The following is a 27171-nucleotide window of genomic DNA, read 5'->3' on the forward strand; positions in this document are numbered from 1 at the left end:
CTTTCATTAATTACAAGTTAGAAGCATTATTGACGCCAAGATTTTTAAATTGCTGAAATAGAAATTTTTTATTATGACGAGTAATTAGATTTCGTTTTTTGTTAATGTTAATTATAAACTAAAATTTTATTTGTTACAATTCAAAATGCAATGAAGAACATTGACTTAATTCGGAAATGCAATTTAGCCGCAATGTACAATAACAACAGCTAAGCCCGGGTTGGCGGAAAAGTAGTTTTTCCGCCCGCTGTTGGTAGTCGGGCGGCAAAAGCTTACTTTCCGCCCGCTATGCATGCACGGAAAGTCGAGTTTATCGCGCATGTAGGCCAAAAAATTTATTACTACTCCTCGGAAGCAAAACGAAATAATCTAATTTTTGTTTCATATTTAAGTTTGACGTTCTTGTCCACTTGCCTTTTCTATCAAATTTTAGTAATGACGAATCCTAATTTTATTTATGTTTAATGATAAATCGTCCAAGCGCCCATCCTGCCGGAAGGACGTTCCGAAAAAAAGGCTTTTAAAAAAAGGGAATTCAACTTTTCTTTTCTGGCACTCTTTGGGGTTAAAGTAGACGAAAAGACGAAAAAATACATATTTTTGACTTTTTAAAATAATAATATTAAACCATTTTTCAAAGCCTTCAAACTTGCTATGTTTTTAAACAGTGAAAAAAACATTTTTTCGTAAATTTAATGTAAAATTACCAAAAATCAATATTTTTTGACCGGACGAGTCTCTTTCTCTTCAGAAACGTTCAAAGAATGAAACGTAATTTTTTAATTAAAAAAAATTTATTTTTAATATTTTTCAGTATATTTGAGTATATACTCAGGCGCGAGTCCCTTAGAAATTGCTCTATAAAATTAATATGGAAGCAGATAAATATAAAACTAAATATATCGTTGGAAAGGTAATGAAACAAGCTTTCAAATGATGTAAATATCGAGTCTTTAAATTTATAAACCTGGGCTAGGTATATTCTCCTAAATAAAGCGAAAAGCGTCCTGCCGGCAGGACCGGGCTTCGTCATTCTGTGACTAAAAATTATGTGAATTTTTGGAACATGTAACTTCTTCAAACTACCCAGCCCTTAGTTTTGAACTTACAAGCTCGATATTTATATGCGCTGAAAGCTTGTTTCATTACCTTTCCAATGATATATATCATTTTTTATTTATCTGAATCTATGTTAGTTTTCTTTAGTGATTTCGGAGGGACTCACCTGAGTCTTTTTCGTCCTGCCGGAAGGACGTTGGACGATCTATCATTAAAAAATTTGCTATATATAAAATGTATTTGTTGGTTAAAATGCAAGGAAATAATTTATGCAAGTGTTTTAAGACTACCGCATTTTATTTCTACATTAGAAGAAATAAAAAGTCAGCATATAAAATAAAAGTACAATGGAATTTAAAAAAATATACAAACTTTTTCAAAAAATGTAATTAAAATGTGATGACCCTCGACATCTCATAAGCAAGTTTCAAAATCAATTTTTATTCATTTCTTTGTATATGTTTACATAATAATATATTAATATAAATAATTTAGAGCATTTAAAAATCAAAAACATTTAAACAATCAAAATATTTATACTATCTAAATTATTTCCATATTGTTTCTTTTATTAATTTTCAGTTCTCAAATTAACCTTTTCAAAAAAATTTAAATCAATAACAATTTTCCCAAATATTATCAAGAATCTTGTTAAAAAACATAATACAAGAGATAAATTCTTGTGCTTGACGTTTCCTCGCTTGAATGCATCTCTAATCTCAAACTATGTACAAAAGGGTTCGTCTAGAAGATATTTGTTAAAAATAATAGTAGATTGTGCATCAAGGGAGGGAAATGGATGATTTCCGACGAGTGTAGTTTGCAGTTCGAGGCGTAGCGAGCAAACGAGCCGAAGGCGAGTGCTTGCGAGCGAAGCCGAGAACTGTAAAACACGAGTGGAAATCAATTTTCCTCCCGAGTTGCACATACTATTTTTTCTAACACACGTATACCGAAAGTACAAACGCGGCAGTTTGATTGTTACTTTTGAATGTATAGTTGTAGCTGGGGGCGGTATAGTTACAACTGTGGTAACTGAAAGTTTGTGAAAAGCTTAAAATAACTAAACTAACCCAAAGAGCGTAGGTTTACGCAAGTAGCGTAAGTAACGTAAGTTACGTAACTTACGTAAATCATTTATTATTTGTAACTCGAAAGACTAACATAACTACACCATTTACGTAAGTTACGTAACTACACCATTTGCGTAACTCGCGTAAGTTACGTAAGTCACTTAGCTGACGTAACTCACGTAACTGATTCATCAATGGTCATACTTTGATAATATTACCGAGAAAGCAAGTTACTTTTCCTCCCTCACAGGGAGGGAATGTTACATTCCCTCCCGGTGACGTCACTAGCCGGGAGGGAATGTACATTCCCTCCCGCTCGCAGGGAATCATACACTTTTCTCCCGCTAAACACGTAGGAAATTGTGTAGGGGAGAGTCTCCAGTTGTGAGACACCTCCAGTTGTGAGACAGTCAATTTTTTTTAACATGCAATATTAAAAAGCCGATTGGTTTATATAAAAACATTTCTTTTTATATGAGCCAACTTTTTCGTGTACGCCGAAGCGGATATATAAACTGTTTTTGTTAAATACCAACACTGTGTGTGATAATCGACTAAAAAGCGTTTTTTCAATAAATACAAAGTACTTTTTTTCCAAGTTAATTAATTGGAAAAGGTAAATGTAATGCATTTTCTTTTAGTGTTTTCCTTATATTTTGTGATGCAATATTGCATTGTTCCAATCTACGGTTGAAAATAATTTAATTTTCCTTTTTCAAAATAGCGCCAATTTCTGGGTGTGAGACACAGCATATCACCAGTTGTGAGACGGTGTCAACACCCATCTGGGCAGCATAAAAAATACGACTTTGCAGGCATACTATTTAAATGTTGTTTTGATTTTTTTTCTAGAATTTTTGGGCATGTCAAGTGGAAAAAAGTCAATTGATTCAGAAGAAATCAATTTTAATGCTCTTGTTCAAGCTATTAAATTGTGTTTATTTGATAGTCATATTTTGGCGAATAAATATTATTATTTAGTATATAATAATATATATTATTAATATATTTAATTATTTCTACTAAACATAACGTTTTATGTCAAACTTATTAAATTTTAGCAATTTTTAATGAGTGTCTCACAACTGGAGACATTTTTTTTTTTTGAAAAAAGCGATGTGCTCGGAAAATGTATCGTAAAATTTTTTGAGTTCATCGAAACACTATACTTTCTTTTAATAAAAGTTGCGTATTTCTGTTACCTTTCGAACGGTGTATTTTATTAACAATTTCGTTTACCCGTTTACAATTTACGGGTCAAAAATGAAACCCGTCTCACAACTGGAGACTCTCCCCTACTTTCGGTGCGTGTGGTAGAAAAAATTATATAAATCATTTATAAGTTGTTGTATAAATATTTGGTGAAATTTACACTTTCATTTGCCAATTGCTTCTATTCTATGATAGAATAATCATTTCAAAATATTAATATTAAATTAATTATGAAAAAAATACAAAATTTGAATTTTTTGTGAAAAAGAAAAATATTTATTAATTTTATAAATTTTGATAAAATATATACTTTGTATACATCAATCGATTCGTTTTCTTGTCAGGAATGTAATTTTGAGAATAATTAATAAAAATATTAACAAATAAAAAAATTATTTCAAAAAATACAAAAAAAAATTTTTTCTGAATTTAAAAAAAATTGTATAAAAAAAAATTTTGTAGATATTTTTGAAAATCCTTGTGTCAGATTTTAGATATTAATGACTGCAATAAACCTGCAAAATTTCAGGACAATCCATCAAAATTTGTATGAGATAATTTGTACACAATTTTTGTGACATACACACACACATACACACACATACATCTGGACATTTGCTCATAATTGAATATATACATATGTTCTAGATGAAAATGAGTCCATATAACCTTCTTTTGAAAAATTAAAAATCGTCACCAATGCAAAGCTTCCTCAGGAGGAAGCAAAATTATATGAAAAAGGTTACAATTAATATTCTGAAACAATTTTGCAACTTACTATTATCCAGATTTTCTTGATTACGCACCAGAAATATTATATAATTGCACCTGAAACTTGTAGCCTATTTTCTGTTTATGCTTCGTTCATTTGTTATGTTCATAACCCACCAAAAAATTAAAAAACTATTTTCAGAAATAACTTGCATTTTGAATCTATTGTTTTATCATAAACTATATTTTGAAGAAATAAGGAATTAAAAAATATTTTTTTCATACTGCTAAAAGTTATAATTTCTGAAATATCGTGATAAATAAAGAATCTGTTCTTTTACTGGTGTCAATTCTTTCACTGGTGCAACTACCCTATTTAGAAGAAAAGTCGAAAAAGTCGCAATTTTTGAAAATAAGGCCTGTAAATACGACTCAATTTCCTTAATTTCCCTGACTTTACTGACATGTGGCCACCCTAATAATTTTAGATTTTTTTTCTTGGAATGGAAGAGAATTAGATTTTGAATTCTAGTTTCCTTGAAAATTAAAACATCTTTATTTACAAAATTCTTCACCGCTGAGAAATTCACTGTTTTTGTCGTTTATTCGAAGGTTCGCCGGATTCGTCATCGAGAAAAATGGTCTTCGGCTGTGTCTTCTTATAGGCAGGCGCGATCCAATAAGGATTCTCCTCGGCCTCCTTTGCGAACTTGAGAATCGCCTCCCTTGGATCCTGATCGTCCTCGATTTTCTTACTGAGACCAAGATTACGAATAACAAAGGAACTCAATGTTCCACCAGAGGATGCAACACGACCACCTTGTCCCGAAGTAATTGGCAAATCAGGACGTCTCGATTTAACTGGATCCAATCGATCCTTCTCCATCTGTTTTCTCACCGATTTCGGTCGATCTTGTCTAAATAATGGCAGTGCGTGTGGCGTAATTATTTGCTGCGTCGACACCATTTCAATATGCTTCTGCTTATGTTTCGTCTTCATCACACACAATTTTGCACCACGCATACTCTTATTCGAATCATAGTAGGCTTTGACAATTCCATTACCACAACCAACGAAAATTTGATTTAATTTTGGATGCCAAAGAGTTTTAATGACATGCGAATCGGTCACGTCAATTTCGTTGATGAGTTCAAATGTTTTTGTATCGAAAAATAGAACACGACCGAATTTTGCATTTCTTGTTAATGATTCGCCGGTGATGAGCATTGAATCGTCGGGACTGAACAAACAATCGGTGGTGTCATAGCGTGAGAAAATGTTTTTTGCCTCGGATAATGGTGTTTTAAATGAACGTAGATCCCATAATTTTATTGAATCATCACAGCTTCTCGATGCCAATAAATGACCAAGATAGGAGAAACTCAAACTAGATATTTCCGAGCCCGATTGATGTGCGTTGCGATTAATCAGTGATGGATTTACGAAATTTTTTCTATGATCCCACATTTGAATTGAACCATCGTAACAGCCACAAGAGACGACATTTCCCTCACGATTATAGGCACATGTTGTCGGTATTGTTTTCACTCCATTTTGTGCTCTGCATTTTATGACGTTTTTGTGTTCTCTGGGTCTGTGAATCATTTTTGTAGTTATTATTATTATTATGTCTTATTTATTATCTAATTTTTAATTTATATACTTTTTATTAGTATACATATACATAGAGACAAAATTGCAAAAATTTATATGGAAAATAAGTAACTTGTGTTTTTTGTGATTTTGCAAATTTTATATTTTTCATGAGCAAAAATTTTTGAACGTTCAAATGAACGAAATATTTTTTATTAAAAATATTTCAGTAGATTTAATTACTGATTTCAATAAAAATTAAAAACTCAAGTTTTACAATTAGAAACTTTATAATTAACTTGTTTGATAGTGACGCAAAATTATAGTAGGAATAAAAATTTAATTTGAAGAATTAAATAAATTTCGTTTATTTGAACGTTCAAAACTTTAGGATCATTATTTCTCTTCATATTAAAGATTAAAAGGTTTAAAAATTATTGATAAGACTGACAACGTTTTATTAATAAAAATTAGGAGTTGTTAAATTCAAATGAATCAGAAAATTTCGATTAATTGAAATTTGGAGCAAGTAAGCAGGTCTCGGATCGACTTTAAGGCGCAAATAAGTCTTTAGTCGATTAAGGGGTAACACCACTCTAGAGTCCACTCCCCAAAAAGTCAAATTTAATTTTGATTTTTTTAGGTCAAAATTTTTTTTTTTTTTAAATACTTACTGCCAATTGAAAGGGCATGAAAAAATCTATCGAAACTGAACCTTGACAGATTTTTTTCTTTAAATGTTTAAGAGGAAAAAATTATAAAAAAAACATTGACCCCTTGATCACTTGACATGGAATCGCTCAAATACATATTGAAGTGTAAACAAAATTTTTTTGTTTAAATTTAATTACAAAATGGCGGCAACAGATGCCATATTCAAATAGACAATTTTTCTTTATTACTAAAACGGGAGGACTGTCTTCTTTAAAAGGATAAGACCTGGAACAAAAAACCAGGAAATTTTTACGGAATTTTTTGTCATTTATTGCCGTCATTTTGTAGTCAAATAAAAATAAAAAAAATTTTTATACTTCAATATGTATTTAACAAACCCTCTAAAAAGAAATGCTATTCCTTTTTCCATTTTTCCAAAAATAAATCATCAAATATAGGTTTTTTTCTGAATCTAGAGTGGTGTTACCCCTTAAAGGTACAAAAAAAGAAAAAATTGAAAAATTCGTTAATATTATTCAATGTTGTCCCAAATATTAGATTTTGTATTTGGTTTTTAGTATTCATAGATGGTTCGAAATTGTAAAAGAGTGTTAGGACCGACAAGTTGCAAAAAATGACCAGTGACTCCGTCATCGACCTCAACTGATGATACCAGCAACGTTTAAAACACACATTCGCTCTTTCAGTTTCGTTTTTACATTTGTTTTAAATTGTGTGTGTACTTTCGAGCAATAAACAATAACTTCTTTAACTTTAAATACGTTTTCCAATGGTTTTTACCGTCTTGTTCCTAATAGCCTCATTTTGTATTTCGAAAAAATGCGTCTTATTCGTATTTTTTGCTTAAAATTCCAGCTTTGATCAAAACAATTCTTCAACCCTTCAATGTGTTCGCCAAGATCAAGAAAAGAAACAAAAAATTAAGGCAATATTTCAATAAACAAAAGAGTTACAAGCCTTTAAAGTTGAAATCTGTTCCTAATAGCCCCAGTTAACGGTATAAAAAATACTAAATTTAAAAAAAACTATATCAAATATTCAGAATATTAATAAAATTCTAATATAACTTTACTAAATTTCACAACAGTTTTTTAGTTTAGTATTTTTTATATCAAAATTTCGCTTTGTCGCACTTTTTCCCCAATTTGTAAAATACTTTTACAAAATTTAATATTTCTCTGTCCGTGTATGAAAAATGTACAGAATTTGTGAAAATTGACGAATTAAAAATTGAAAATTAACAAAACAGAAAAATAAGTGTAATAGGTGACAAAATTATAAAAATGTGACAATCTGCGATTCCTGAATTGCTGAAAGAAAAAGACTTACTTGTTAAGAACCCAAATTCTGCAGGTACCATCCTGAGAGCAAGTAAGATATTCTTCTTTAATAAAAGGATGCCAACATCCGCAATTTAAAGCGGCAACGTGACCTTTTGTTCGTGCCATATCGGTGATGTATTGATCGCCCTTTACTGTTTCACATTTTTCAAAACCGTCTCGATCTAATACTTTTGCTTGGGCTGCTCCTGAAATTACAAGAATTACATCTCCCGTCATGGAATATTGAAGACACTTGATGGGATGATTCTCGCAAGGTTGAAGAGTTCTAAAACTTCGTAGGGACGAATCCATACCGCCAAAATCCCAGAAACAAACGTCGTAGTCCATTGATCCGGATGCGAGTCGTGCTCCTGATGGATCGGCAGCAATTGCTGTTATTGCCTTAACTCCATGATTCATTGTCACTTCATGACTACAGGGTATTTTGCTTATTAAACTTTTCTCTTCTTCCTCGGAATCACTGTCCTCGTCGTCATCATCATCATCATCATCATCATCATCATCATCATCATCATCATCATCACTGTCATTTGATTTCTTCTTCGTCTTCTCCTTCAATTCCGTTTTGTTTTTCTTCTCCTCGATAATTGACGATGGAATAGGTGGACCGATAAAATCATCATCTTCTTCTCCCTCAGATTTTTTCTCCTTTTCTTCCTCTGCTTGACTGTAAATAATTTCATTAAAATTTAATATACTCAGGGTGGTCACAAGTTTCAGTTTATCAATTTCCCTGACAATTTACTAACATTAAAATTATTTTCTCTGACAAAATTCTTTTCACAGGAAATTTCAACTAAACTTCATTTCTAAATCAATTATTTTAAATAATATTCCTAACATTCTTCGAGAATTAAATTATTTAAATACGAAAATTCAATTTTTTCTAATAATTGTAACTGTCCATGTTTCTATAAGTTTATTAAGGTATAATATTTTCAGAAACTAAAAATAATCAAATTTTTGAAGAATTTTAATTATAAATATGACCATGATTTCTCCGAAATTTTAATAAGACCAAAGTTTATTTGCTTTATTCGAAAATAATTAAATCTTAAAAAATTCTAAGAATTAAGTAGTTTTTAAAAATACTTTAATGTAGGGTCAATTCCAGTGAAAACCATCTAGAGCAGGTTGCTCGATGATTTTAAAAAATGCTGTAATTAATATATAATATTTTTCAATAAAATTGGATTATATTTTAGTGGTTTTTGGCACTAAATATATTTTACATTCTTTTAAATAATTTTTAAAAATTTTTAACTGGTTATGCTACATAACCAGTTATCTCTAACATAACCCATTTTACGAAAAGTTAGTATAAATCATTAAAAACAGATTATAAATACTGCTTTTTATTTTAAATATATATATATTTCTAAATTCATCTAAATAAACGAAACCTTTTAAAATTGATTTATTTTAAAATTATAAATTTATTTAAATTGGAATTTTTTCGGGACCTCTACTCATTAATTATTCACTAATTATGAAAAATTATATAAATTTAACCTGATTTTCATTGAATTTTTAATTTTATGACTGGATTGAAGTTTTTTTTCTTTAAACGAACGATAAAAGGTGATGAACTTCAGTCCAGTCATGAAAAGAAAATGCAATGAAAATCAGGTTAAATTTGTATAATTTTTTACATTTATTAAATAATTAATGATTAGAGGCCCCAAAAAATTCCAATTTAAATAAATTTATACTTTTAAAAACAATCAATTTTAAAAGGTTTTGTGAAAATTCCTTTTTCTCCACAGAAGATATAAGAAAAAGAAAATGATGTTTAATATACTGTGCAAGTACAAAAAAATACTGATTTAATTGTTCCAGTGAGTTATTTTCAAATAATTTTAGTTTATTTAGATGAATTTAGCAAAAATATATATTATATTTAAAATAAGAAGCAGTATTTATAATCTAATTTTAATGATTTATACTGAGTTTTCGTAAAATGGGTTATGTTAGACTGCATAACCAGTTAGAAATTTTAAAAAATTATTTAAAAGAATGTAAAATATATTTAGTGCCAAAAACCACTAAAATATAATCCAATTTTATTAAAGAATATTATATATTAATTACAGCATTTTTTAAAATCATCGATCAACCTGCTCTAGACGGTTTTCACTGGAATGACCCTGTAATTTTTTAAAACAATTTAAAATTGACGTTTAAAGATTTTTCATTAAAATTTTTAATAATTAAAGTATTTTGAAAATTTGCAATTAAAATTTTTCTAAAGTTGATTTCCTAAAATTCTAACAAAATACTTTTAAAAAATTAATTATTTTCTTTCAATTAAATTTTACAAAATTCCAATTATTTAAAATCTTTTTCATTGTATATTTGTTTCTTGACATTTCCCTGACTTAACAGACATGTGGCCACCCGGATAATGTTATAAACAATTATAACAATAATTAAGAATATTCTGAAATTAAATGTTAAGAAAATATTTTATTTCTAAAAAATCCTTTAATCTCACGTCTTTTTTTCTAATTTTTTGGCATTCATGGTTTTGACAATGTTCTCCATCATTTCCTGAACATTGAACGATTTTGCTTTTCTTCCAAAAGAAGACATGCCCATGATTCTTTTCATTTTTTCCGTCTCTTCCTCTTCCTCGGGTGAAATCTCATTCATTGTGACAATATTTTGTTCCTGAGGAATTTTGCCAAATGTACCAAAACCTGAACTTGTGGCCTCAGATTCCTTTGGCGTGGAATGTTTTATTAAATTCGTGGAAATTTTACCAAATGTTATTGTCTTCTTCATGATTAGAGTATTTGTTTTTTTCTTAATAACGAAATTGTTTATGTAAAAATCTATTGACGCTTTTGACAAAAGTTGAAAAATGACAAACGTTGTAACATATAACCTCACTTTTTGAAAGAAAAGATAAACCATCCAATTTTTGTGGATAAAAAAATGAGTTTTTTAATTAGCACATTCCAACATTGATTACTGTTAAATATGAATAGTAAATAAGAGATAAATATTGGATAAATATACTGGAAAAACGGTATTTTTTTTTGTTTCTATGCTTGTATGTTTCAGAGCTGTCAAAACAACAAAACTAACAAAACAATTTCTTTCTTTCCTACTATGGCCGTATGGCGCAAGCGCAAAGAGTGACCACGTGATCTATTACGTCACTACTCTCATACGATCTGTTAAATCATAAAATAATATTTATAAAAGAACAACAAAGAATGTAGTAGAAATTTAAACCCAAAGACAGGTGAATATGTAGATTTTATTATTTCATTGAATGAAAAATTTAAATAGTTTATTATTAATACGAAATCTGTATTTCGTAACACAAATCTCAATTTTAACCTGAAAATATGTTACTTTCTAAGCTTTTTAATTTTTATATTTGTTATAAATTGTATTTTAATCATTGGATTTGTATTGTATATGTATGGTATGTATTTAATTGAAATTAATCAATTTCGAAAAAATCGTAAATACGAATAGAATTTATTATTTAACAATTAAATTGATTGTAAAATTTTCGAAGGTATATTATCGAACTTTTAGAGTCATTAAATTTTAATTAGATCTTTAACAATTAGTAATTGGCACTATTTGGTTATTTAGTGTTATGAGTAAAATGTCCGCAACTATTCATTTTTAATGAGAGTCCATTTACAGGTGAGTTTAAGAATTAGAAAGAAAACCAAAAATGAATGACTGTCAGTTTGAATCGAGAACACGAACAGATAGTTCAGGAACTGGTACATCAACTCCGTCATCTGCATCTGATTATATAACTGGTGAAGGAGACGATAGTTCAGACAGTAGAGGAACAGTGCCTTGTACTTTAAAATCTGTAGAAAATTTACTGTCACTTACAAAGGTAAAAAATGATAGGAGATACTCCAAAAAATATTTGTAATCCCAGTGAAAATAATTATAAATTGATGCATTTTTGTTTAAATAGCGACTAGAAAATTAGAAGGAAGGAAAAATTTGGTTTAGAATATTATTGTCATTATATTATTATTATTCAACATATTTTTTATAATTATTTTAGACAATAACTCAAGATGAACTTCAAGAAATGGTTGAGAAATGTAAGGAAATGGTCTTGGAGAGTGCCGAGTGTTCGGAAGAGAGAAAATGGTTGGTCAGACGACTAATTGAATTACGATTGAGAGTTCAAGAGATTCGTGAAAAATCGAATGAAGCCACTTTAGAAACGCGTGTGATTTTGGGACATCATTTTGTACCACAAAAATATCATATTCCAATTTCTGGTTCAGTTTATTGTGACCATTGCAGCGGAGGAATTTGGACAATGCTTCAGTCTTGGTACATGTGCAATGGTAAATATATTTTAAAAAATTTTATTTTTCTGTATTTACAGAGAAAACAACAAAATTATTTAATATTACAAAAAAAATTATTTATTTTAATTTATTAATTTTTTTATTGTTTTTATTCCAATTAACAATTTATATACTTTATAAAGGTTATTATCTATTAATCTATCTTCTATATTAAATTGAGGGGCTGATAGTAAAAATGGGTTAAATAATTATCGGGAGCAAAAGAGATTCAAAATAGTTCATATTTGAAAAAGTGAAACAAATTAGGGTAGAGTGGGGTAAAAAAGCCACATTTTCACTTTTGATGCTGTAAAATCTGTATTTAAAATTTTTTTCTCAAATTTCCAATTGTTATTGAAAGTTTAGTTATTAAGTTTGAAAATTCTTGACGGAAATATTTTTTATCTCGAAAGCACTGTAAGTGGCTTTTTTGCACCACCTGGTGGGGTGAAAAAGCCACCCTACGATTTTAGCAAAACATGTTATCAATTTAGGTATTTTTATAGTTTTCCTTTATTTATATGACAAATAGTCTTATTTGAAAAATATTTTAATAATTATGAAAGAGTTTTTAGCAAGCAAAATTGAAAATTATATTAAGTTTACCTGTTTTCGATTTGCACTGCCAATTTTTCGTACCTTTTTTAGAAGTTCTCTTTAAGTTTCACCACAGATAACATACTTGTTGCAACCGTTTATTCATTGTTTATTTTTTTAATGCACTTTGAACTACTTTTTCGTCGTGTTTAATTAATTTTATTAAATAAACACGAGAAATTTTGTAAAATAAGAAGGTTAGTTTAAATAGAAAACAAGTGAATTTCACAAAATATTCAATGGATTTTTTGCCCTTGCTTTTTTACACCCAAGACCAGTTATTAAAAAAGCAAAAATAAATTTTTAATTCAGTTCAATTTCCAAAAATTAACATTGTATACGTTTTGAGTATAGTTTTCTCTTTATGTACAAACATTTACTTTTATTATTCGTTCACTTAATCAGATTGTAATATGTTTGAAAAGTTCACCAAAATGTTTTCAAAAAAGCAACAAAAAATTAAAATTACAATAAAAACAATATTAATCTAGGTACAACATTCAAATTAGATTCAAAAGTTGCGTATTACCTAATAGTATTTATATTCTAAACAGCTGATAAATCGGCTTAATAGTTTTTAAATAAAACTCAAATGGCTTTTTTACACCATGGCTTTTTCACCCCACTCTACCCTACGCTCTACGATTAAGAATGAAATAAAAAATTGTCAACGTAAAAACGGAATAGGATTTCATTACTCGCTAAAACGAGTTAGAAATATTTTACATATTTGCCCGCACTAATATTTACAATGAATTAAATTGATTACAAAACGCTGACTTTACGAGATTGCATTTGTCATTCTTTATTTAAATGATTAAATTTAAAGAGTTTATTACACAAAAATCACAATCATTATTATAAATTAAAAATAGAAAAGTATAGTATAATATACTATTCAATACTTTTTAAATGTTTACAAAACTTATTTATTAAAGAAGGCTTTAATTTTGTAAGCTGAGCACTGTGTTCGTATTTGAACTAAATTTTTATAAACATAACCAAAACTTCAATCTTTTATATAATGCATTTGACAGTAAATTTATTATTAAATTTTCCAAATTTTTATTCTTTTTGTAAAAGTTAATTAAGTTAATAATTGAGCGTCTGGATCGAATAATCCGCTCGACTGTATGCTTACAAGCCAGTCAAACATACCAAAATGGTCTAAAAATTATAATTCAAAATTTTAATTTTTGAAACATACATTCTTGTAGGAAATTGAATGAAGCATCTTTTTTTCCTATACAATTTTTTTGTAGAACAAATATTTTTGAAGATAATGACCAAAAACTGAAAATTTTAAACTTATGAAATTAATTAAATTTTAAAACATAAATCATCATATCTTTGGTAATTATTATTGGATTTAAATAAAATTTGGCATACACCTTCTTTTGGGTTAAGAGAAGGCAACGACAAAATCAAAAAATCATCAATTAAGATGATCAATTAAGAGAGGTTAGAAATTCTACTTTCTCAACTTTGCTAATAAAAAGTCTGCGGGGAATTTTTAATTCAGAAAACTTCCAGTGAGACATTTGTTTATTAGCATTCAAGGAAGTTTTTTGGAAAATTTCAAAAAGATTTATTAAAAACTAACAAAAATATGAATAAATTAAAAAAATGCGCTCGGCGTTAAACATAGCCACGTCAAACCTATATACACACAAATCGACGGCTCCCGTTGATATGATCTTGTTTCAATTGTCAAAATAATAAAATTGTCTTTGGAGCTCAGTTCAATATGATCTCTATTCAATTGTCAATTTAATATAATCTCGCAGAAGTTTCCGTGTAATAAAATCTTAATTCAGAGTAATTTTAAATTCACTTAAAAAATAAAATATTAATTCGTTCTTAATACTATTTTTTGTTTTATAATGATTAAATAGTGATTAATAAAATAAAATATAGAAAAATAAATAAAGAAAATTATAAAATAAATAAAAAACGATATAAATAAATTAATTTTTAACAATTAATATAAGAAATAAAAATTAGATAAAATAAAGAAAATAATAAAATTATACGAAACTAATTAATTATAAAAATACTAAATAAACTAAAATTAAGTAAAATTTCGTTACGTTACGTTTTAATTACATTTTATATTGTTAATAATTATTATTTGAAATTTCTTTGATTTATTTTATTAATTTTACTATTATTGTAGGTTAATTATTGTATTTATAACAATATTTATTTTTTATTATTTATATTACCTACATTATACCTAAAAAATAATTTCAGTTGAAAAATGTAGTGTAATATAATTCTTAATATATTTGTTTAAAAAAATATAGATAATACCCATTTTATTATACTTTGTTTTTTTTTTTATTTAATTAATTTTATTATTTTTTGCAATATTATTTCATACTTTTTAATGAATAATGAATTTTATTAATTAAAATTAGTTAGTTTACTATTTTTATTATTATCTAGATTTGTATAATTTTATTATTTATTTTTCGATTTAATTAATGATTGAAAAGTATGAAATAATATTACAAACGAATTAATATTTTATAGTTAATAATTTATTATTTTTCTGATATTTTTAATAGTTTTAATAATTTTCTTCATTTATTTTTCTATATTTTATTTTATTAATCATTATTTAATCATTATACAACCTAAAATAATATTAAAAACAAATTAATATTTTATTTTTTAAGTGAATTTAAAATTACTCTGAATTAAGATTTTATTACACGGAAACTTTTGCGAGATTATATTAAATTGACAATTGAATAGAGATCATATTGAACTGAGCTCCAAAGACGATTTTATTATTTTGACAATTGAAACAAGATCATATCAACGGGAGCCGTCGATTCTAATCATTTTTAGAGAGAATCAGAATATTCTTTAGAGTCAAGGAAGAAGTCAAAATTTTGTTAAGTAATAAAGTTTTTCATATTAAAAAAAAAGAAAATATTTTACAGGATTTACATTTGTTAATTTTCTAAAATGTTTGTTACAAAATGCTAATTTTTTAGAATCAAAGGAAATAATGAATAGTATAATAATATTAATAATTTTTTTAGATTAATAAAAATATTTTTGAATTATTTGAGAAATAAAAATAATATTATTAAATCAAAAAAAATAAAAACAAAATAAAGAAATGTAATATTATCTATCAAAACATATAAAAAACAAAAGCATACATTTTGTTAAAAAATCGTTATTTTATATTTTATTTCTATTTTCTATCAAAACGAATAAAAAACAAAAGAATAACCATGACTAACTTCAGGTGTGGACAGACTGGACAGAATGAATACGACGATTATTATAGTTAATTTTCTTTCGCAGTATTAAACATTCTGTTAATTAGTCATTCAAAAAATAATGTTTTTGACAATTATTCTTTCGATTAAAAGAAATTATAATTAATTCTTATTAGGTAAAAAGAATTTCGATTAAATAAAGATTCGTAAAATAAAAATTGGAGACTTTTCATGCGCCTCCTTTAGGGTACGGTCCCATGATGAACAGAAAACACAATGCAAAGCAGAATTTCGTGAGAGTGGAAAGGATAGTGATATCTGACTATCTCTTTTGCACTCACGAAATTCTGCTTTGCATTCTGTTTTCTGCTCATCATGGGACCGTACCCTTACTCCACCTTTCTGTTGTGCGGCCATTTTTTCCCTATGTCAAGTCACCTACAGCTGTAAATTCCCTGGTAAATTCTCGTGATGGAAATAAGAATGTGGCTCGTAGAAACGTCGTATCGAGACAAAATAAATTCTAATAAATTCTTTATTTAATTTCGCTTCCAAGTAAAGGCCCACTTTTTTGATTAAGTGCTTAGTTTTTTTACAAAAATTCTCAAAGTGAAAAAATACAGGAAAGTGTAAGAAAGTGGGTTGGCAACACTGGACAGTTCTCGACCTCCCAACACCATAAATAAAGGGGTTTTTGTTTATAAAAATATACAAAATATAAAATATGTTAAATTAAAACGAAAAATATAAAAAACATTTTTTTCAAACTTTGTTATTCATTAAAATAATTTTTTTAAAAACATTAAAAATTAGAATTAGTACCTCTAGAGGTACAATTTATTAACTTGTAATTAATAAAAATATTAAAAATGATAAAGATACAGAATTTTTAAAAATTAAATTATATCTAAAATTTATTGAATTTTTTTGTATTATTTTGGAAAATTAGTTAATTAGTAATTCAGGCTTCGCACTTGATAATTACTTTTAAAAAAGTAGCAAAAAGTAGCTTTAATACTGAAAAAAGGAATAAAAAGTACCCACATAGCACCATATTTTGCGGGAAGCTAACGGGAAACAAACCATGTTAGTAAATAATAGCTAACATGTTAGCTTCCCGTTAGCTTCCCTTGGCCTATAAATGTCCTACGCTTTTTAGTTTTCCGTGTTAGCTTGCAGAAAGTTATCTAAGAAACTTTTCTGAAAACAAGTAGAGAAAAGTTCTTTAAAACTATCTCTGGTAAGTATCTGTAAGTATTAGAAGGTAGTTTCTGGTAAGCGTCATAAGGTAAGTAATATAATATAAATTGATATTATACTAATAATCATTTACGGAATTTCCGTAATTATCTATTTAATTTGCACTTAAACTTATTTAATATTTCAGTTTATTTATAACTAAAAAAATAGTATTTATAAATTTAATAAAAATAAAATAAAAAATATTTCTCTCTATTATTTATTTTATGCCGCGAACTGATTACTTATTTATTCGTCAGTATCAATATTATTGAAGAATAATTTTGAAAATAAATTTGGAGGGACTGGGGATAGAACCCGGGTTCGCAACGCAGAAAGAAACAACCTAACCAACTAACCTAATCAACCATGTGTAGGGAAGAATATTTCGGGTCCTTTTAAGCTTCAAGTGATCTCATTGGTTGGCGTCACTAATGGCGGGATAATTTAAAAAAGGATTCACAAAGATATTTGAATTTTCTCATTACAATAAATAATTTAATTTCTAATATTATTTATTAATTAAATCTTCAAAAAATAAGAATAAATAAATTATTAAAAATGAAAATATTTAATTAGAAAGTTAATAGATACCCACATAGCACAATAGTATGAGGTAAGGTTATATTGAGTACTAATCGTAAGGCACATAAGGTTACACAATATTGCTGCGGTAGACCTGAGGTGAACTAAAAACTTCCGCCATGGAGGTAAAGTTACATGTTAGGGTGTGGTGAGTATATATGATAAGGCCATGGTAACCTTACACGTTAAGGTTAAGGTAACCTTACACGTTAAGGTTGATGTAACCTTACACGTTAAGGTTGAGGTAACGTTACATGTTAAGGTTGAGGTAAGGTTACATGTCAAGGTTGAGGTAAGGTAATTATTAAGTTGTAAGGTTGAGGTAAGGTTAAGGTAAGGTTGTGATAAATTTACCAGTTATGGAAAATATTGAAAAAATAATTAATAAATAAATATTCAATTAAAAAGTTAGTTTGTTGCTCCTCTCTATTTTGGAAACCTGACATGAAGCAGAAAATTTTGAAAACAAATTTGGGGGGACTGGGATTTGAACCCGGGATCGACGCGCATAAACCTATCATTCTAACTAACTGAGCTAAGTAGAGAACTGGTAGAAGGAAAATTAATATTGCCTTTAAGGAGTTAATCATCTTCTTGGTTCACCTTAAAGGCAACATTAATTTTCCTTCTGCCAGTTCTCTACTTAGCTCAGTTAGTTAGAATGATAGGTTTATGCGCGTCGATCCCGGGTTCGAATCCCAGTCCCCCCAAATTTGTTTTCAAAATTTTCTGCTTCATGTCAGGTTTCCAAAATAGAGAAGAGCAACAAACTAACTTTTTAATTGAATATTTATTTATTAATTATTTTTTTAATATTTTCCATAACTGGTAAATTTATCACAACCTTACCTTAACCTTACCTCAACCTTACAACTTAATAATTACATTACCTCAACCTTGACATGTAACCTTACCTCAACCTTAACATGTAACGTTACCTCAACCTTAACGTGTAAGGTTACATCAACCTTAACGAGTAAGGTTACCTTAACCTTAACGTGTAAGGTTACCATGGCCTTATCATATATACTCACCACACCCTAACATGTAACCTTACCTCCATGGCGGAAGTTTTTAGTTCACCTCAGGTCTACCGCAGCAATATTGTGTAACCTTATGTGCCTTACGATTAGTACTCAATATAACCTTACCTCATACTATGGTGCTATGTGGGTAAGCATTAAACTAAACTTTATTTTTTTCCTCACTTAATTTGACTTCACATCTATTCGCAATTTGAAGTTGGTTGTTTTTGTTTGCATTTTGTTCTCTATTTTTTTTTATAATTAATTATTCTTTTTAATATTTTAATATTTAAAATTAATGAAAATTCTAATGTATAATAAAATGCTTTCAATATTAGAAAAGCAATTAAACAAAATTTTTGTCAATTAAAAATATTCCTTATGCGTTATTTCTTACTTAATTTTATAATTTTTAACCTGCAATAATTAAATTTTTACAAAAAAATAAATCCAAAATTTTCAAAATAATTAAATTTTTTGCGAAAAATTAAAATAAAATCTTTTTAAAAAGTTTATTCTTACGCAAAACTTATATATATATATATATATATATATACATTTATTTAAATTTTAAAAGACATAATTTTTTTATACATTTATTTAAATTTGAATAAATTATAAAGTAGGAAATTTTGATTTGTAAAAAGCAATTCAAATTTTTTCTACGAGTAAAAACGGAATAGAAAGATATGCCGTTTTTGTTCTTAACCCAGTAAACGAAAACTAATTGAAATGAATTAAAAAGAATTCACAAAGAGCTTTCGTGAATCCCGCTTTGTGACAAATACGAATTGGAGCCATGATGCAATTTTCCTGAATTCGTGAAACTGTATTGAACTTCCGAACCTTCTATCCGTACCAATTCACTGGACAAGTTTTGAGCCTTTAATTTTTTTCAATTCGTTAGCACGAATTCAATGCATTCCTTGGCCATTTCTTTCGAATGCGAATTCGTTTGGACAAATTGGTACATATTGAATTAAATTCAATTGAATATACAAAGAGCTTGAGTGAATCCCGCTTTGTGACAAATACGAATTGGAGCCTACCAAAAATGTTAATTCGTTTCAATTCATTTGAATTAGTTTTTTTTTACTGGGAACTTCAAGTGATTCGTTTTTTCTCGTCATTTATTATAAACCTTTTTTTTGCTTAAACATAATCATCTAATTTTTGCTCCGAACATTCTTTTAATTCGTTTTTACTATCAACCCCTCTGGATGTTTGTTTGTAATTTGAAGTGAGAACTTGTTTGCTTTTTTGTTTCCTAATAATTTTTTTCTAACAATTTTTCTTTCTAAATATCTTTTAATTTTAAAATTAATGAAATTCTAATTTAATGTTTTTAAGATTATTTAAATAATAACTTAAATAATAAAAAAAATTAATCAAACAAAATTGTTTTGAATTGCAAATAATAATTTAATTAGTATTTTAAAACGTTTAAACACACAAATATAGCCTAATTTAATTTAATATTCTGAAAAATAAAAATAGTTACTTATAAAAAAACATTAATTGTTATTTATGAAAAATACGGTTATTGTCATTTATTTTTAAAGAAAAATTTGATTCTATTTATTTTCGTGTCTTGTTCTAAGTTTGTACAATTATTAAAAAAATTAAGTTTCAGAAAGTTCATATCACTTTTGTTAAAGTTTAATAATAATTCAAAAGTTGCTTAATTTATGAAACAACAATTTGAACATTTCAATATAAAAATATTTTTTATTTTATTAATACTTTAACAGCATGTGATTGTTACAGAATTCAATGTTAATTTTTTCGACCACTTTTGTCTTAAAATATTAAATAAATTAAGCTATAGTTTTTTGTGAATAACTCTAAAATATCATAAAGAAGGGCAGTGATGTGAAAAAGTTTTAATATTTTTAAAATTATTTATTAAAAAATAACTTTAAAATTATCAGTTCTTAAAATTACTTTTAATCAATTTCTCGTCTTTTCCGATTTCAAAGTATTTTTTTATAATTTATTTTAGAATTATTAAAACTTTGCACATCACTACTCTTCTTTGTTATATTTTAGAGTTATTCACAAAAAACTAGCTTAATTTATTTAATATTTTAAGAGAAAAGTGGTCGAAAAAATTAACATTGATTTCTGTAACAGTCACATAATTATGCTGTTAAGGTATATAATTGAGTGTGATATGTGACATGTGATATGGGGGAGGTTGAAAATCTCAAAAAATTGCGTCACATCATTTGAGGCTCCGGATCTTAAAAGGGCACACGCGCGAACACACGGCAAATAATTTGGCCCCTGGAGATAAAATTTTGAAGTTGTTCAAAATGAATTTTAAATATTATTGTTTCTTCTACAGAATTTCAAGGCGAAACTTTTTTTCTAATAAAAATTTTTTATATAATTTCTCGTTTTCACGTAAATTGAAAAAAACGTGATTTTTTAAGTTAAGAAATTTTAATGAATTTTTGACTTCAACTCGTGACTACTTCGTTAAATATTAATATTTTTCCACGAAATTTACACACAATATTCTTCAAACTATTCCAAGAGTGAAACAATATTTGGAAATTTAAAAAAAAATTGTATGTCAAGGTAAATAATTATTTAAATAATTTTGTCGGAAGAATGATTCTCCTATTTTCAATTGAAAAAGTTGAGTGACGAATTTTCGTTTTCGGAAAACTTTCAGCGACAAAAATGTTCATTAATATGTTAGGAAGTTTTTTGGAAAATATCTCGCCATTTGATAATAAATTAAAGACAATAGAGCAATTTTAACATCGTCGCGCTCTGCTGTAAACGTCAACAATATCTAACTATATACATTGGTCTTGTAAAGTCGGTTCTACAATGAGCACGGTTGTTCGTGTTCGCTGTCGTGAACGTGTACGCGTTCCATATAGTTTAGCGTGGAGCACGTACACGTTCACTTTAGCGAACACGAACAACCGTGCTCATTGTAGAACCGACTTAATGGCGGCCATGCTACACGTGCGCCGCCACGCCGCAATTTTACAGCAGAGCGCGACGATGTTAAAATTGCTCTATTGTCTTTAATTTATTATCAAATGGCGAGATATTTTCCAAAAAACTTCCTAACATATTAATGAACATTTTTGTCGCTGAAAGTTTTCCGAAAACGAAAATTCGTCACTCAACTTTTTCAATTGAAAATAGGAGAATCATTCTTCCGACAAAATTATTTAAATAATTATTTACCTTGACATACAATTTTTTTTAAATTTCCAAATATTGTTTCACTCTTGGAATAGTTTTGAAGAATATTGTGTGTAAATTTCGTGGAAAAATATTAATATTTAACGAAGTAGTCACGAGTTGAAGTCAAAAATTCATTAAAATTTCTTAACTCAAAAAATCACGTTTTTTTCAATTTACGTGAAAACGAGAAATTATATAAAAAAATTTTATTAGAAAAAAAGTTTCGCCTTGAAATTCTGTAGAAGAAACAATAATTTAAAATTCATTTTGAACAACTTCAAAATTTTATCTCCAGGGGCCAACTTATTTGCCGTGTGCACGCGCGTATGCCCTTTTAAGATCCGGAGCCTCATTTGTGAACGCTCCCTTTATTTAAAAAAATGATATTTATTAGTAGCTTTATATAATTTAATTTCTAAGAAATTGCATTGTCATTTTATTTAACTGTCATTATTAATTTTTTGTGAATTCACTCTCTAAATTTGAATCATTAAAAATCATTACTAATTACAATTAAAAACTGAAATTTCTGCTTTTAAATTAGTTAAATTTTACTAATAAATGTTTTAAAAAAATCTTTTAATTTACTGGTAAATTAATTTAATTTATTTATTTAGTAATTTAAATTTAGAGAATCAGTTTTGTGATATTATTTTTGCAAGACAAATTTAAAAATTATTTTATTTTCCTTAATATGCGTTAATAATCTTGAATTATTGAAAAATTGATCTTGATATTTAGAAATAAAAAATTTGGTAATTTGCATAATAATATTAAATTAGTTGGAGTTTGTTTATTTTATTTGCTTGTTTATGAATAAATTTGAATTGTTTATAGACTGTGGATTTTGTTGTCACTGGAAATGTTTAAGTAGCATTTGCCGTGTTTGCGTTCATGTGATAGCAAGCGAAGTACGAGGATACACTTACACCAAAGATATTTGCCCTGAACGTGGACTTTCCGCCCAAGGATACAGATGTGCAGAATGTAAATGTCGAATCACTTTCAGTAAGTATTGATTATTATTTTTGATTTAAAGATTTATTAAATCAAATTTTTCGTATTTCTTCGCCATGAGATATTCTTGATATTAATTTTTATTGCAAGCTAACTCAAAGGGATTGTCAATGTTATGTTTCGTGAGTCCTTTCAGTTACACAGGTATTCTCCAGGAATTAAATAATTAAATACTACAATAATAAATGTCTATTCACTTTTTTATTTAATTAACTGTATTATTGAGTTTATTGCACTGAAAACAATATTTGATTCAAATAACTGATAAATTGTCTATTATACCTATTAAAAGAATATATACTTGAATCAAATAATTTTGATTTAAATAAAATAAATTGAATTTAGATCAATAATTACAGTATTTGAAGCAAGTGTGAACTGAACCATTTCATTGATTTAAATAAAAATTATTTGATCCAAATAAATATTTATTAGATAATAGACAAATAATCAGTTATTTGAATCAAATACATTTTTTTCAGTACCCAGTAAAAAAAAAGTATTCAGAATAGAGAAAAAGTATTGGTGGAGACGTTCGGTGAATGCGTTTTCGCGACAAAACCGTATTGGTGGGTTACGGTGAATACATTTTGCTTACCGTGAATACTTTTTTTTTAAACTCTCGATTTAAAGATTCCTAAGCAAAGTTGAGAATATTTATAAAGAGCGTAAGTGACCTGAAGTATAAAAATGACGATTGCGAGAAGGAAATAAGAAATTTTGAGAAAAAATGAAAAATTAAATGTGACAAACCTACAACGTATGATGATGAAAAGGAACATTGACGATACCGACAGAAACTTGAGAAATCCAAGTAAATGTATGTGAATGTGAAACAGTAAGTTCCGTCGGTAACGTCAAAGTTCCTTTTAATCATCATACGTTGTAGGCACAAAAAAGCATATGGTAATTGATCAACATTTGACAATCTGTTTGTCACATTTAATTTTTCGTTTTTTCTCAAAATTTCTTATTTCCTTCTCGCAATAGTCATTTTTATACTTCAGGTCACTTACGCTCTTTATAAATATTCTCAACTTTGCTTAGGAATCTTTAAATCGAAAGTTTTAAAAAAAAGTATTCACGGTAAGCAAAATGTATTCACCGTAACCCACCAATACGGTTTTGTCGCGAAAACTCATTCACCGAACGTCTCCACCAATACTTTTTCTCTATTCTGAATACTTTTTTTTTACTGGGTACGTGTAATTGAAAATAGCAAAATGGATGGCTGCGGAGACTGGCGTTTTTGTAGTATGTCTTTTCTATTGTTTTTTGTCTTTGTTTAATTCGTATATACGTTACACTTAACACTATCACGGTATTTCTCGTGATGAAAAACACAAGAAAGAAGCAAAACATAAATAAAAACAAACAAAAATAATAGGTGGCCAACTTAGGACCACTGTAGATTTTTACAAGTTTCAAATTATTACGCTGATCAAAAAAATTTAAGTAAAAAATCAACAGAACCTCTTATTGCAACATTAAATAAAGGAAGTAGAGCACACACTCATTTAGAAATTTTTAATTATTTATCTCTTGTAGCTGCTCTCGAAAAAACAATAAAAATTAAATTTTTACTCTCTCCTATAATTCACTCTCTCCTATAATTTTAATAATATTTCTGGAATGGGTTTAAATATTTGTAAAAATTATAATAAAATTGAGGTGTAATTAAGGTAATAAAGGTGTAATTTAAGGTGTAAACGGAGTCAGACTTTTTTTTTCCTGTGTATTTTCTTCATTTGTTTATAACAAATTGTTTAAAAAATTTTTTTTTTTAATTTTTAACGTCAAAAATTATTATTATGATCCTATGCCAGGATCCCAATAGTTACTTTTTATATTATGCGTTCCTGTGCCCATGACCATTAATGGGTTAAAAAAGGAAAATAATGTTTTTAAAAAAGTTAAAAATATATTGTTAAACTGTTTATAATAATAATATATACGTATATAATTAATAAATGTATTAGGGGCGAGCAGTAAAGGTCAAATCATCTTTAAAAATACACTGACATACCTAGGCGCTGCTTAGTTAGCGCAACGCACAAAAACTCGTAGCGCAAACTTCAAAAATTTTTTTTTCTCAAAAACATCAAAAATCACTTCTTTAAAAATTTAACCACTTATTAAGGAAGGTTCAAATTTTGAGAAAATAATTTTTCTAGAAAATTCCATGATCAAATAAATTCTTCAAAACAATTCAATTATTTTCAAAAATTTAATACCATTCTTTGGAATAATTTGATTAATTTTTTAAATAGGTAATAAAATTCCTTGCGAGGATTCGATTCTTTCAATACAATTTTAATAACATTTCTCAAAAGAATTTAATTCTTTTAAAATTTTTAATAAATACTTGCCAAGAATTGAATTCAAAACATAATTAAATTTATTATATAGATTATTAAATTAGTTTGATAATAATTGTTTTCTATTACTCAATTTGTATTTAGACGCTTTTTACTTTTTTGTTCCTTAAGTAATCAATTGGCTTAAATAATTTATTAATGTAGACAGATTTTTAAATTTCACTTTAAAGTTTCTGTTAATTTCGATTTTTGCAGAGTCAACGTGGGTGGAACCTCGTCTTTGCGACTACAGCGGTTTATATTATTGTCAAAAATGCCATTGGAACACTTATGCAGTGATTCCAGCTAGGGTTATTAGAAATTGGGACATGGAACCGCGACGCGTTTGTCGTGCAGCTTCTCAACTTTTGAGTTTGCTCCACGAAAGACCGGTGCTACTTTTGGAGGAATTGAATTCAAAACTTTTTACCCTCGTTCCTGATATGTCTATCGTCAAGGTGAATTTTTTCTTCCCAAGGAAATATTTTTACGGACTACATTATTTTACTCTAATTCAATTTCATAGTTGTAAATTAATTCAACTTTGAAAAGTAATATTTAAAGCACACAAATGTTTTGAAATTATTTTAACAAAAAGCAAGTAGTTTGAAATTGTTTTAACAAGGAGCAAATATTTTGTAATTATTTTAACGAAAAGCAAGTATTTTGAAATTAATTTTTCTCGATTCATTTTGGCACGTTTTCATTTAGCGACTTCGGGAAGAGCTTCAAATGATGAAACAGTACTTGATAGTTTGTTCCGAGGCGAATAATCAAGGCCTACCTTGGCGAGTGGGCCTAAGAACACATTTTTTAGAAAGTGCCGGCAATTATTCGGTAAAAGATCTCGTTGATCTGCAAAGTGGAGTATTAATGGAAGAACTTCGCACTGCACACGAGAGTATGCGTAATCATGTCACAAACTCTTGTCAATTGTGTAAAGGAAGGTGAGTTTTTTCTCCTCTTTTTGTAAAACGTTCAATTAATATTCTTACAATTATTAATTTATATCGTATTAATTAATTAATTAATATATTAATAGAGGACATCTTTGTGAGTTGTGTGGAAATGACGAAGTGATATTTCCCTGGGAAGTTAGTGCAATTTCATGTCATAAATGTTCCGCGGTGCATCATCGAATTTGCTGGACAAAACGTGATCACCGTTGTACAAAATGTCTACGAATTGAACAACGTCGTTCATTGCTGGATAAAAACGATGCCAAAGCAATTGAAGCGGATAAAATCAAATCAATATCTTAATTTTTACCCATTTTACAAAGAAAGACAACTTTGGAATTATATAGAAAAAAATTAGCTAAAAAGCATCGCTTTATGTGTAAGAGCTTTTAATTTTCTAGACATGAATATGATTATTTATTTTTAAAAAATTCTAATCTATTGTATAAAAGAATCAGTGATGTGTCCAGGGGGGGTTATGGGGGTCATGACCCTCCCCTGGGAAGAAAAATTTACATTAAAGTCGCTCGACGCATCTAAGGATGACTCCCCCCCCCGGAGTAAATTCTGGACACGCCACTGAAAAGAATAGGTACTTCATTTTCTACTCGTCGATTGACTTTTTTTGTATTTTAATTAAATTTCTATCAATATGAAAATTTCAACGTGATTTTGCATTATTAATAATTTAAATTTACTGACATTGAAATAATTTTATGAGATTTCTATTGTTTTTGAGAGATTTCCATTAGGGGCCGTCCATAAACCACGTGGACAATTTTTCACCAATTTTTAACCCCCCCCCCCCGTTGTGGACAGTCGTGGACATTTGTCAAACCCCCTCCCCCCTATACAATTGTCCACGTGGATATTGCAAATTAAAAAATAAGTTTTTTTTTACTTCAAAAAACATATTGAAATATGTTTTTTAAA

At 27.8% G+C, this 27171-nt stretch overlaps 2 protein-coding genes across 3 annotated transcripts; one reads left to right on the forward strand and one right to left on the reverse strand.

The window, feature by feature from the left end:
• Positions 1-4587: 4587 nt before the first annotated feature.
• Positions 4588-10738, reverse strand: LOC122499776 (gastrulation defective protein 1 homolog). Of its 2 annotated transcripts, XM_043608286.1 has the most exons (4): positions 10162-10738; positions 7961-8334; positions 7654-7852; positions 4588-5650 (listed from the first exon to the last, which is right to left on the reverse strand). In XM_043608286.1, exons 1-4 carry the CDS (start codon positions 10581-10583, stop codon positions 4642-4644), a joined length of 2004 nt encoding a protein of 667 aa, XP_043464221.1. In that variant the 5' UTR covers positions 10584-10738; the 3' UTR covers positions 4588-4641. The 2 variants fall into 2 exon arrangements, with proteins under 2 accessions (XP_043464221.1, XP_043464220.1); XM_043608285.1 differs by having other exon boundaries at positions 7654-8334; positions 10162-10736.
• Positions 10739-10773: 35 nt separating this feature from the next.
• LOC122499777 (differentially expressed in FDCP 8 homolog) lies at positions 10774-26908 on the forward strand. Its single transcript, XM_043608287.1, has 8 exons — positions 10774-10917; positions 11334-11538; positions 11716-12007; positions 22743-22913; positions 23013-23066; positions 25496-25737; positions 25991-26226; positions 26322-26908. The coding sequence occupies exons 2-8, from the start codon at positions 11365-11367 to the stop codon at positions 26539-26541; spliced, it is 1389 nt and encodes a 462-aa protein (XP_043464222.1). The 5' UTR covers positions 10774-10917; positions 11334-11364; the 3' UTR covers positions 26542-26908.
• The last annotated feature ends 263 nt before the right edge of the window (positions 26909-27171 follow it).

Source organism: Leptopilina heterotoma, unplaced genomic scaffold (assembly GCF_015476425.1).
Source record: "Leptopilina heterotoma isolate Lh14 unplaced genomic scaffold, ASM1547642v1 Lhet_176, whole genome shotgun sequence".
Taxonomy (NCBI): domain Eukaryota; kingdom Metazoa; phylum Arthropoda; class Insecta; order Hymenoptera; family Figitidae; genus Leptopilina; species Leptopilina heterotoma.

What these genes read in the sequence shown, in the direction of transcription:
- LOC122499776 (XM_043608285.1), bottom strand. Translation starts at nt 10,583, where the DNA reads ATGGTTTATCTTTTCTTTCAAAAAGTGAGGTTATATGTTACAACGTTT. An exon ending in AAAAAATTAGAAAAAAAGAC is followed by an intron (nt 8,335 to 10,161) that starts GTGAGATTAAAG and finishes AATTATTTACAG; the next exon opens with TCAAGCAGAGGAAGAAAAGG. An exon ending in AGAATTTGGGTTCTTAACAA is followed by an intron (nt 5,651 to 7,653) that starts GTAAGTCTTTTT and finishes AATGATTCACAG; the next exon opens with ACCCAGAGAACACAAAAACG.
- LOC122499777 (XM_043608287.1), top strand. Translation starts at nt 11,365, where the DNA reads ATGAATGACTGTCAGTTTGAATCGAGAACACGAACAGATAGTTCAGGA. An exon ending in CTGATATGTCTATCGTCAAG is followed by an intron (nt 25,738 to 25,990) that starts GTGAATTTTTTC and finishes GTTTTCATTTAG; the next exon opens with CGACTTCGGGAAGAGCTTCA. An exon ending in TGTCAATTGTGTAAAGGAAG is followed by an intron (nt 26,227 to 26,321) that starts GTGAGTTTTTTC and finishes ATATATTAATAG; the next exon opens with AGGACATCTTTGTGAGTTGT.